At 38.5% G+C, this 12,260-nt stretch overlaps 1 protein-coding gene across 1 annotated transcript in view; it reads right to left on the bottom strand.

Annotated features, from left to right (window-relative positions):
- ccm2 (CCM2 scaffold protein) overlaps positions 1–7,433 on the bottom strand; it is an 81,383-nt gene extending 73,950 nt beyond the window's left edge. The window contains exon 1 of the mRNA XM_080192346.1: positions 7,311–7,433. Coding sequence (XP_080048472.1) covers positions 7,311–7,343 — 33 coding nt within the window. The 5' untranslated portion in view covers positions 7,344–7,433. The remainder of the gene's footprint in view (positions 1–7,310) is intronic.
- Between the last annotated feature and the right edge of the window lie 4,827 nt (positions 7,434–12,260).

The following is a 12,260-nucleotide window of genomic DNA, read 5'->3' as shown; positions in this document are numbered from 1 at the left end:
ATCATGTGTCATGACTTTTATTTCATGCTATCCCATTCCACCACATTTTCATATTGACCCTGACCTTTCTAGCCCCCAACCCCTGCTAATAGTTGTTTCTAGGTTGACATCTCAAATATCATATAATTAAAATTCAATAGGATTGGTTATGCCTGAACTAAGCTCAAAACAGCACTAGACAGCAAGTGGAAGATGATCACAATTTCACTCTTTATCACACTGGTACAGCATGCAGTACCTTCTTGGGTCAGTCCTGACTGCAGGATATGACCAGTGCTGGGCTGCTGAGGTGATTCTAGGTAACGCTTGCACATATACTGTACTAGTGTACATTAACACAACTGAAGAGAGCTGAGTGGAAATGGATGAATCCTAGTGCTCCTTGTCAATTCCCAAACCCCCAGCTTTAACAAAACATAACATTCATAACTGTTAGGGAACACCTTCACCATTTCACATAAACACATGCACACACAAACACACACACACATGTTTTCTTTGAAGAGCTTTTTTAATTCATTGGTAGGATGTGGATGTCATCTGCTAGGCCAGCGTTTATTGTTCACCTATAATTACCCTTGAGAAGATGATGGTGAGCCACCTTCTTGGCCACTGTGTCCATGCAGTGTAGATACATCAATGATACCATTAGGGAAGGTATTCCAATATTTTGACCCAGTGATAGTAAAGGAATGATGATATATTTCCAAGTCGGTGTGGCAAGTGGCTGTTATATATTTAAATGGTTGCATAATTGCTTTAAGAGCCAATCACATGATTTGATAGTGATATCATTAGGGTGTTTGCACAGGCTGCTGTTTTAGTTTTAATTTCACTCTGTTAAAGCAAAAGCTGCTAGAATTAATCTGGTGTTGTTAGTTTGAATTTACATGTACAAACCTTTTCCTTTTTGTGTAAGAGCCACAATCACTGATATAGTTATAGTACAAAAAGAAAATTGGTGATGAGACAGGATGTTATTTCATAAAAAACATAGGATCTTTTCTCAAAGTGGAGAGAAAAAAAACATTGTGGGTCCTCCCACTTCAAATATTAGAAGGCTGTGGAGAAGCAACAATAGAATTAAAGATTGAAGGGCTAATGCAGGAAGACCAAGTAAGAAAAAGACTCTGTATGGTTTTAAAAGATTGCTTTTTCCCCAATCAAAGAAGGCGAGATTCCAGGTAGTATCTGGCATAGTTGAAAAGAAGAGTTGCTTTGCTGTATGACTAGGGCCATTTGAAAAAAAAATACATTAAGTCAATTGTCTCCAGGTATAAAAAGGAATACTGGGAAGACAGCAAAAATAAATATACTGAGCAGCTTCAAGTCACCAGTAACTGCCACAGAAATGATGGGTCAATTAGGATCCATGGGACCTTCCAATGCAAAAACGAATCATGGAGTTCATGCGCAGAGTGTTTTCAGTATTTTGTACAGTTGTGTAAAATTGCAAACAAGTTGCTCAAACCAGCTTTTCTCAGTACAATAGAAAGTAAAACATTCCATTTGCTCCAGAACTAAGTTCATTCAGCAAAGCCAGGAATCAAAGCTTACAATGAATTGACAAAAATCCTTCAAGAGTGTTACTCTCCAAAGCCACTGAGCATTCTGGTATGGTTCAGGTTCCACCAAAGAAACCAAGTGGAAGGCGAAAGCATTGCCCAATTTGAGGCAATGTTAAAAAGGCTGATACAACATTGTGAATTTGATGAGTCATTATAAGATACTCTTCGACATCATCTAGTTTGTGGTCTCCAAAATGAGGCTATTCGAGGAAGATTGTTTACTGAACATGCTTTGACTTTAAAGACAGCAGTAATAATCAGTGTCAATGGAAATGGAACTGGCTGCTAAAGAGGCTTCACAAATGGTGCAGGAACTGTCCATAAGAATTCAAATCAGCAAAAGGCATGTCACAGATGGGCCATTCAGCAAGGGAATGTTGGAGCAAGGATAATCAATGCCATCATTGTGGCAAAATGGGTTGCATTGCAAAAGTTGAACTAGACCAGCTTCCCTTGAGAAGAATAATTAGAAGAAGAATCTGGATACTTTCTAGAAGAAAAACAAGCTGCATTCTACAAAATGAATTTCCAGCATGAAAGAGAAGAATTATGCCTGTGAAGATGTTAGATGAAGGACTCCGACTGAATGTTTTATCCAGAAAGAATGAATCACAGATTGTGGGTGATTCTAAAGTGAAGCAGACAACCTATTAGAATGGAGGTTGATACTGATGCTGTTATGTCTTAAATTCCTGAGACTAATTATCAACAAAAACTGAAGCATTTTTCTTTTGGAGTATGAAGATTAGAAGATTTTCACAGTAACTTCATTACAATGTTAATGTAAGCCTACTTGTGACATTAATAAAACAAAATAAAAACTTTGAAACCAGCTGATTTAATATTAAGGACATATGCAGAAGATATCATGCCTTTAAAAGGTTGCATCAGGGTCAACATACAGTTGCCTCTCCATGTGGTCTGGGGCAATTTTCCAGCTCTATTTGGGAGATCATGGTTGGAGAAGATAACAGTTCATTGGAGGGCAGTCAACAGATTGGTCAATATCAAAACAGACATTCTGAATAAATACAAAAGTATTTTCATAGACACTCTTGGATCCATGAAGGAGTTTAAGTGAAATTCAAAATAAAGCCTCATAGTCAACCAAAAAGTCTCAAAACAATGTAAAATTTATCCCAAGGTTGAAGAAGAATGAATATGATTTGCTAACAGTGGTGTATTAGAGCCAATTACGATGAGTGACTGGGCTATTGCCATCATACCGGTTATGACGTCTGATGGTTCAGTTCATATTTGTGGTGATTTTAAAATCATCATAAATCTAGTGTTTTGTGCTGATCAATATCTGCTTCCTTTAACTGAAGATTTGTTTACTGGGGTTATCAGTGAACAGAAATTCAGCAAGATTGATCTTTCACAAGCATATTTACAGATGATTGTATTCCTTGAATCTCAATCATTCCTCATAGCATTACTCAAAGGTTTTTTTTGTTATAAAAGATTACTTTTTGGAATAACATTTACATCAGCCCTATTCCAAAGTTTATGCATCAGATTTTAAGTGGTCACTATAGTATAAAATGTTATCTGAATGATATTCTAATTACAGATTCCAGTGAACAAGAGTACTCAAATAACTTAGAAGCAACATTGGAACATCTTCATGCACATGGTCTGAGTATGAAGAAAGGAAAGTGCGACTTTTTCCAGATACCAGCTGAGTATTTGAGTCACATTATTGATTGTAAAGACCTACATAAAACATTTAAAAAGATAGAGGTGATTTTAGAAGCACCACATCTGACAAATGTGATGCAATTAAGGTCCTTTCTAGATTAATGAATTATGGCAGATTTGTTCCTAATGTAGCTGCATCATTGAACCCATTGCATAATTTACTGTGTGAGAACAATCATGGAGCAAACAGAATATGAGTAAGCATACAAGGATGTCAATGGTGCTTTACAGAAGTCTGATGTAACAGTTCATTTGAATCCAAAGCTACCATTACTGCTTGCTTGCGATGCTTCATCTTATGGAATAGGGGCAGTATTTTCACGTACTATATCTTTACGGAAAAGAACAACTAATAGATTGGCTTTGTGTACTCTGACTAGCGCTGAATCTCACAATGCTCAGCTAAAAGGAGCACTGAGTATAATTTTTGGCACATAAATGTTTCATCATTATTTACATGGTCATCATTTCACATTATTAACTGATCATTGACTCTTTACTATTTTTGAGCTGTATAAAGGCAAGCTGTTGTTAGCTGCTAAGGGATTGCAAAGATGAACACTGATCTTATCTGCACACTCCTACGATATGAAGTATCAGCAGAGTGCCAGATCATGCATCATCATGTTTACCTTTCCCCATTGAACAGATACCACCAACTAGTTTTGCTTATTCTTTATTTTCCATCAGTAGATCATTTGACTGTGACAGCTTCTCAAATTCAGAGACATACCAGAAATGATCTCATGATGGGGAAGATGATGGACACAATATTGAAAGGAGCAATAGCTGGAATGTATTGTTCACACCCTGATTTGAAAGCATATATCAAGACAGCTTGAGTTAACCATCCAAGATGGATGTCTATTGTGGGGAATCTGAGTGATCACCACTCCTAATCTTTGTGAAAGAATTCTTGAACAACTACATGAAGGACATCCTCGTATAGTCCGGATGATGGAATTAGCACAGTTATTTTTGGTGGCTGTGTCTGAATGCTCAGATTGAAGAAAAAGTGGGACAGTATGAATCCTATGCACAAAAGCCACTGTAGTCCCAGAAAACCATTGGCTATGACTGTTGGTGATCTAAACTGAGAATCACCACACATCAAACGAGGGGCAAGATTGAGAAGGCAGGTCTACTCAGCCAGTACGGGAATTGAACCCAAAGCTGTTGGCATTGCTCTGCATCAATAATCAGCTGTCCACCCAACTGAGCTAAGCCAACCCCCGTAAGAAATACACCACCATTGTCTCCACACCCTTGGGAGTAGTCTAAAATGCCATGGCAATGATCCATTTAATTTTGCTGGTCCATTTGAGGGTTACATGTTACTAGTCATAATGGATACAAACTCATTGTGGCCAGAAGATATTATCACGATATCTATTACATCTGAACAAATCATCAAAAAACTTGAAGAAATCTTTGCAAACCGGAACAAATTGTTTGCAATAATGGTTCCCTGTTTACTTTAAAAGTTTACTTTTGAGGATCTCAAAGTTAATGTTATTGAGCATATAAAATTCACGCATTGTCAATCAATGGGTTAGCTAGAAGATTCATACAATCCTTGAAAAATTCTTTCAAAACTTCAAGAGAGCAATGTTCGTAATCATGTTTTGTGAATAGCTTTTTGGCATCATATATAAACACCACTCATGCAACTACCCAAAGTTTGCCTGCACTATTACTCTTAAAAAGAAAGCTAAGAACTATGTTTGAACTATTATTTCCTCCAGAAATTTCAGAAATAGTAGAGTGCCAACAACAATCTCAAGTTGCTGTATGAGACACGAGGCCAAACATGCACTTCAACAAGGAAATCAAAGGGTAGAACATAATTATACCATGAGTGAGAAATGATTTTTGCATAAACAGGTCCATATTCTTACACAGTTCAAACTTAAGATGAATTAGTTTGGTGATGCTATGCTGACCAATTGTGATCATCACAAAATGATTTCGCAGAATTTTCTCCAGAAGTAGCAACTTTTTTAGTCCCTCTTGCTGTAAATACTAGTATGAAACTACCAGTTGAATCTGAGTTGCCTGATAATTGTGTCTCTGTCACTATATCACATGAGAATAATGTAGAGTTAGTTCCAAGAGAAGATATGTTCACTGAGGTTCCAAACCATTCTTCTGGGGTCAAGGACAGCCAAATTCCAGAATATTGTATACAACCAAAGAGAAATAGATGTCCTCCTGATTGACTTGCTTATTTTCTTTTTATAATGAAAAATATTGCGTAGTACTATCTAGAGTATTATTGATCCTATGTATAATCTCAAAGTAATTTGTTGGCATGACCACAAAAGTAAAGAGGGAGGGATGTTATAAATTTAAATGGTTACATGATTGCTTTAAAACCAGTCACATGATTAAATGGTGATATTATTAGGGTGTTGCACAGGCTGCTGTTTTAGTTTCAGTTTCCCTCTACACAAGTTATAAGTTCCTGAAATAAATTTGTTGTTGTTAGAGTGAATCTACGAGAAGGTTCACCAGGCTGATACCGGAGATGAGGGGGTTAGCTTATGAGGAAAGATTAAATAGACTGGGCCTGTACTCGTTGGAGTTTAGAAGGCTGAGGGGGGATCTTATAGAGACTTACAAGATAATGAAGGGGCAAGATAGGGTAGAGGTAGAGAGATTCTTTCCGCTTAGAAAGGAAAACAGAACTAGAGGGCACAGCCTCAAAATAAGTGGGGGGGGGCACAGTTTAGAATGGAGTTGAGGAGGAACTTCTTCACTCAAAGGGTGAATCTCTGGAATTCTCTGCCCATTGAAGTGTTGGAGGCTACCTCGTTGAATATATTTAAGTCACGGGTAGATAGATTTCTTATAGACAAGGGAATTAAGAATTATGGGGAGAAAGTGGGAAAGTGGAAGTGATCCACTTCAGATTAGCCATGTGGGGCAGGCTCGAAGGGCTAGATGGCCTACTCCTGCTCCTATTTCTTATGTTCTTACATATGCAAATCACACATTTTTATCTTTGTATAAATCCCACAATTCCTACCATAGTTATGGCACTATAGTGGCTTGGGGGGAGAACTTTCAAGTGGTGATATTCCCAGGTATCTGCTGTTCTTGACCTTGGTAGTGGTCATATATTTGGAAGGTGCTTTCTCTGGGGCATCTTGTAGATGTGTACCATCTACAAGATGAGATACATTTTGCAAATGATACACACTGCTGCCACTGTGCATTGGTGGTGGAGGGAGTCAATCTTTATGGAAAGGGTGAAAATCAAGTTGGTGGCTTTGTGCTGGATGGTCTTGAATTTCTTTTGTGTTAGAGCTGCACTCATTCAGGCAAGTGAAGAGTATTCTATCATACTCTTGGCTTGTGGGTGGTGAGCAGGCTTTTCAGAGTCAGGAAGTGAGTTACTGGCTGCAGAATTCTTAGCCTCTAACCTGCTCTTGTAGCCACAGTATTTATATGGCTCATGCAGTATAATTTCTGGTGAATGGTAATGCTAATGTTGACACATCAACTGCTTGCAGCAGCACATCTCTCACATGCTCTGGCCCTCACTGTGCCCCACATACCTTTGTGAGCCAGGCCCATCAATCAACCCACCAACAGATGCGCCTCTTAAACTGACCAATGCTAACTGTCCTGACAGACAAAAACTACACATTGTTATTATTGATTCTCAGTGACTCCAGCACAATCCCACATCCCCGTCTTGTCTGACTTTTAGAGACATTCTACCTGTCCCTGATTCTATCAAATCCAACCAACTTTCATATTACTGGCAGTTTATAGCTGAACTGTGAGATACAAAATGAAGGAGGCCGGACTGTTGCTGTATCTCCTACTTTATCTATTTCATTGTAGTCAAATGCCAGTACCATGACCAAAATTATAAACTGGACATGTGCGTAATCACCGTAAGATATCTGCCATCTTCTCAATCAGTAAAACATCCCTTGCATTTTAACACCACAAACTGCATCAACGAGCAACTGATAGAGCCTTTATACAAAGAACTTCTCCAAATACACGGAACTATTTTGTTTTACTGACCTCCAAAGTTCTTTCATTTTCTTGAGTGTACATTGAATTTTCTTAATTGTGAATCACATTTCAAGTTCATACGTCTTCTTATGAAGGAAAGGTGTTTTTCTTTGCTATAAACAACACTGATATGTTTTGCCGTTCAGAGTTTCCTGTGTAACTGAATTTCTTCTTTGCTGGGCTGGTAAGTGAAACAAGCAGCTTTTATTTCCTTTAGCATACTTTGTTGTTACGTGTTGAGTCAGTCTTCCTCTTTAGCAGATTGTATTTCTGTTTAACAGTGCTACCACAACATTAGCATGGATTTTTTTCCCCCAAATTTTTGGGTACACCTAATTGTTGCAACAACATTTTAATTTTAAGACAATGTTTGCAGCTCACTTGGGCTACTTTTCATCAATGGCATTATCTATAAATAAAATATTTTACATTTGGTCAAGCCGAAAAATATCCCCTAGCTTCTCATGATCCACTAAACAAAAATAAGTTTAAAAATTATTGTCCACACATAACCAGCTTTCTTTTCTCTTCCCTCCTTGCCTTTTCTCTCTCCTCTTTCTTCATTTCTCAGCTCCTTCCCCTCTACATTCTCTCTCACTTCCCTCCTGATGTAATTGCCTTCCCTTCCCCCCCCTTCTGTTCCTTACCTTCCATTTCTTTTTAGCTTCTTTTCTGTATCATTCTTTCACTCCTGTCCTCTCATTTCTTACTCCCTATCCACTAGCACAATCCTCTCTCCTTTCTATCTTTTTCTCTCCCTCTTGACCTTTTTTTGTTTCTTGTCTGCTTGTAGAATTTTTTTTATTCCTTGCTTCCTTAAATGAGTGGGTGAGAGTCTGGCAGTTGGAGTACAATGTTGGTAAATGTGAGGTCATCCATTTTGGTAGGAATAACAGCAAAATGGACTATTATTTAAATGGTACAAAATTGCAGCACACTGCTGTGCAGGGTGACTTAGGTGTCCTTATGCATGAATCACAAAAGGTTGGTTTGCAGATACAGCAGGTAATTAAGAAGGCAAATCAAATTTTGTCCTTCATTGCCAGAGGGATGGAGTTTAAAAACAGCAAGGTTATGTTGTAGCTGTATAAATGCTAGTGAGGCCACACCTAGAATACTGTGTGCAATTTTAGTCTCCTTACTTGAGAAAGGATATACTGGCACTGGAGGGAGTACAGAGGAGATTCATTTGATTGATTCCAGAGTTGAGAGGGTTTGCTTATGAGGACAGACTGAGTAGACTTGAGCTATATTCGCTGGAATTCAGAAGAATGAGGGGGATCTAATAGAAACATATATGATTATGAAGGGAATAGATAAGATAATAGGGAAGTTGTTTCCACTGGCAGGTGAAACTATATCTAGGGAGCATAGCTTCAAACTAAAGGGAGCAGATTTAGGACTAAGTTGAGGAGGAACTTCTTCACACAAAGGGTTGTAAATGTGTGGAATTCTCTGCCCAGTGAAGCAGTTGAGGTTACCTCATGTTTTAAAGGCAAGGATAGATAAATTTTTGAACAGTAAAGGAATTGAGGGCAATGGTGAACGGGCGCATAAGTGGAGCTGTGTCCACGAAGAGGTCAGTCATGATCTTATTGAATGGCGGAGCAGGCTCAAGGAGCCAGATGGCCTACTCCTGCTCCTAGTTCTTATGTTCTTATGTTCCTCTCTATCTCTCCCTTCTCCTCCTTCAACCTTTCTTTCTCCTACAGTCATATGGCTGGATATAGTGGTGGCACATGGGTCCTAAGTCTGGGGAGGAGGAGGTCCACAGGGAGGTGGGTGGAAGTTGGTGGAGGCGGTGGGGTGGTGGCTGTGGCTGCTGGGTTTGGTCAAACATGCTTTGGTAGGCAGCAAGACCATAACTTGTCTGCAGTGTGACTCAAATGGACTTCTACAGTATGGTGAGCAGAGGGAACCTTAAATCTTTTTCTAAAAATCTAATATTGTTTGTATTTGACATTTAATGGAAGTACTGTTTAAATTCTAAATCTCATCCAGAGGCCTAAGGAAGGAGATAGAAGCTACCCATTGAGGAGCAACTGTAAATAATTAAGGAAATTAGATTGTTTTTTTTTGTACCTGGTGTTCAGCTAGTTTCAGAATATACAAATTTCGGCATATCAGAGTGGTTTAGCACTAGAGTGTGACTTGAATGGAGTATTAGAGTCTGGTGAGCTAAGGGAATTCAGAGGGAGGTGGTCCCTTGCCATTTCAAACATTTTCACCTTGCAGGGATTGGTTAGTCTGCTACAGTGGAAGACATAAGTGCCTGGTAAGTGGTTAAAGCCCATTTTTTTCATAAGATTTAAAATAGTGCAGGGACTTGTGGTTGAGATTAATAAAATACATAAAAGAAAATAAATAATTGAATAAAATAATAATGCTGTTCATTAAATCATATTAAGGACAGATGATGTGTCATGGTTGCAGCATAATGGAAGCTCCAGTGTGATCCAGGGCAAACACATCTGCAAAAACTGTTTGTGCTCACAGAGCTTTGGCTCAGAATCATGGAGATTGAGGCTGAAGTGCAGATTATTGCCACATATCATTGAGGGGTGTAGGTTACCTGGATGTGTTGCACAGGAAGCAGCAACACTCCTTTGATTAGGGTCTTCTGATCTGGAAAGTGGTCAGGACAGGAGAGTGTGAATGCAACTGAGGTAGGTAAGGAGACTCAAAGGATAGGAATGCAGAAACCTCGGCCTCTACAATTGGTTTCAGCTTTTAACTTGTCTGGATGAGTGTGGAGACTGCTGGTAGCCATTGAAGTGAGGGCAAATAAAAGGAATGTTGTAATAAGAGAAGCCAGTACAGTGAGGGGAACTGACACTGTTCTCTGCAGCAAAGCACAAGAGTGCAGAAGGATGTGTTGCCTACCAGTGCCAGGATTCAGAACATTAGCTTAACATTAGAGAGGAACCTACAGGGGAAGGGGGAGGATCAGTTGTTGTGGTCCATGTAGGTACCAATAACATAGGTAGGACAAGGAAGGAAGTTCTACATACTCAGCATGAGGAACTAAAAAGCAGAATCTCAAAGGTAATAATCTCTGGACTCTTACCTGAGCCACATGCAAACTGGCAGAGAATGAATAAGATTGGAGCGATAAATGCGTGGCTCAAAGACTGATTTGCGGCACTGGCACCAATACTGGGGAAAGTAGGATTTCTGTGGGCCAGAGCTCTACACCTGAACTGTGCTGTGGCTGGTATTCTAGCAAGCTGTATAACTAAGGAAGTAGAGATGATTTGAATTAAATAGTAAGGCCAAGCAATCAAATATGGGAAGGTGTGGTTAACCAAAGAGTAGAGACAAAATAAGAGAGAAAGGTATTAATATAAGAAATGATAAACACAATGTGACATTAACAGAATGCAACCAAAGAATAAATAAGATGTCAATGCTAGACATTAAAAACATGGTAAAAGGACAAATAGATTCTATATCTAAAAGCGCATAGCACTTGAAACAAAACAAATGAACTGATAGCGCAAATAGAAATAAATAAATATGATCTGATAGCCAATTCAGAGACATGGTTGCCGGTTGACAGACAAGGGCAGGAAGTTAGGAAAAAGTGAAGGAATGGCTCTGTTAACTAATGATCGTTTTAGAACATTAGAGAGAAATAACCTAAGTTCAGGCAACCAGGATATAGAAGCAGTTGGAGTAGCGACGAGAAGTTATAAAGGCAAGAAGTCACTTGAGGGAGTGGTGTACAGGGCAGCAAACTGTAACTACATAGTCATATAAAAGAAGAGATAATGGAAGCTTGTCAGAAAGGTAGACCAAAGTCATGGGGGATTTTAATCCACATACAAACTGGAAAAATCAGATGGACAAAAGCAATCTAAATGAAGAGTTCATAGAACATTCTGAGGATAGTTTCTCAGAATGGCACGTTCTGGAGCCAACCAGAGATGAGGTTATACTGGACCTGGTATTATGCAATGACTTTATGGTGACAACATTCCTAGGTAGCAGCAATTATAATATAATTGAATTTTCCATTCAGTTTGAGAGACAGGAATAGGTCTGAGGTGAGTATTTTAAACTTAAATAAAGGTAATTATGTGAAAACGAAAGTTAGCTAGCTAAAGTGAACTGGCAAATGGGGTTAAGGGATATGTCAATAGAGATACAGTGGCAGATATTTAAGGGATACTTCGGAATATACAGAATAGAAACTTTCAAAGCGGAGGAGCTACCATCTATGGTTAAATAAAACTATAGAGGATAGTATCAAACTTGAAGGAAAAGTTTATAATTGTGCCAAGATGCACGGTAGGTCAGAAAATTAGACAGAATATAGAAACAGCAAAGAATGACTAAAAGATTGATAATGAGGGAAAAATTAGAGCACGGGAAAAAGCTAAATAGTAATATAAAGACACATAGTAAGAGTTTCTGTAGATATTAAAATAAAATAAAAGGAAAAAAACAATAAAATAAGTGTTGGTCCTATAGAAAGTGAGTCTCGGGAATTAATAAGGGAAGGTAAGGAAATGGGAGATGAATTGAACAGGAATTTTGCATAAGCCTTCACTATAGAGGACATAAGTATCATCCCAGAAATAGCTGTGAATCAGGCAATGAGTGAGGGAGGAACCCAAGAAAATTATAATCACCAGGAAAGTGGTACTGAGACAATCATTGAGCAGTGCTCGAGTCCTGATGGACTTCATTCTGGGGCCTTAGAATTAGTGAAAAGTTGGTTCATTGGTTTTAATTTTCCAAAATTCCTCAGATTTGGAGAAGGTTTCATTAGATTGGGAAAATACCAAATGTAACTATTTTATTCAGAGAGAGAGGGAGACAGAAAGCAGGAAACTACTGGATAGCCTAATATGTATAATTAAAACAGAAAATGCTGGAAAACCCAGCAGATCTGGCTCTGCAGAGAGAAACTGATCTTCGGATCAGTATTTTGCTTTTAGCCTGATGTCCATCTCA

The sequence above is a fragment of the Carcharhinus amblyrhynchos genome, chromosome 7, assembly GCF_965287045.1.
Source record: "Carcharhinus amblyrhynchos chromosome 7, sCarAmb.v2.hapA, whole genome shotgun sequence".
NCBI classification, from domain to species: Eukaryota; Metazoa; Chordata; class Chondrichthyes; order Carcharhiniformes; family Carcharhinidae; genus Carcharhinus; species Carcharhinus amblyrhynchos.
The sequence above is the reverse complement of the archived record's forward strand: the minus strand, read 5'-3'. Positions and strand labels throughout refer to the sequence as shown.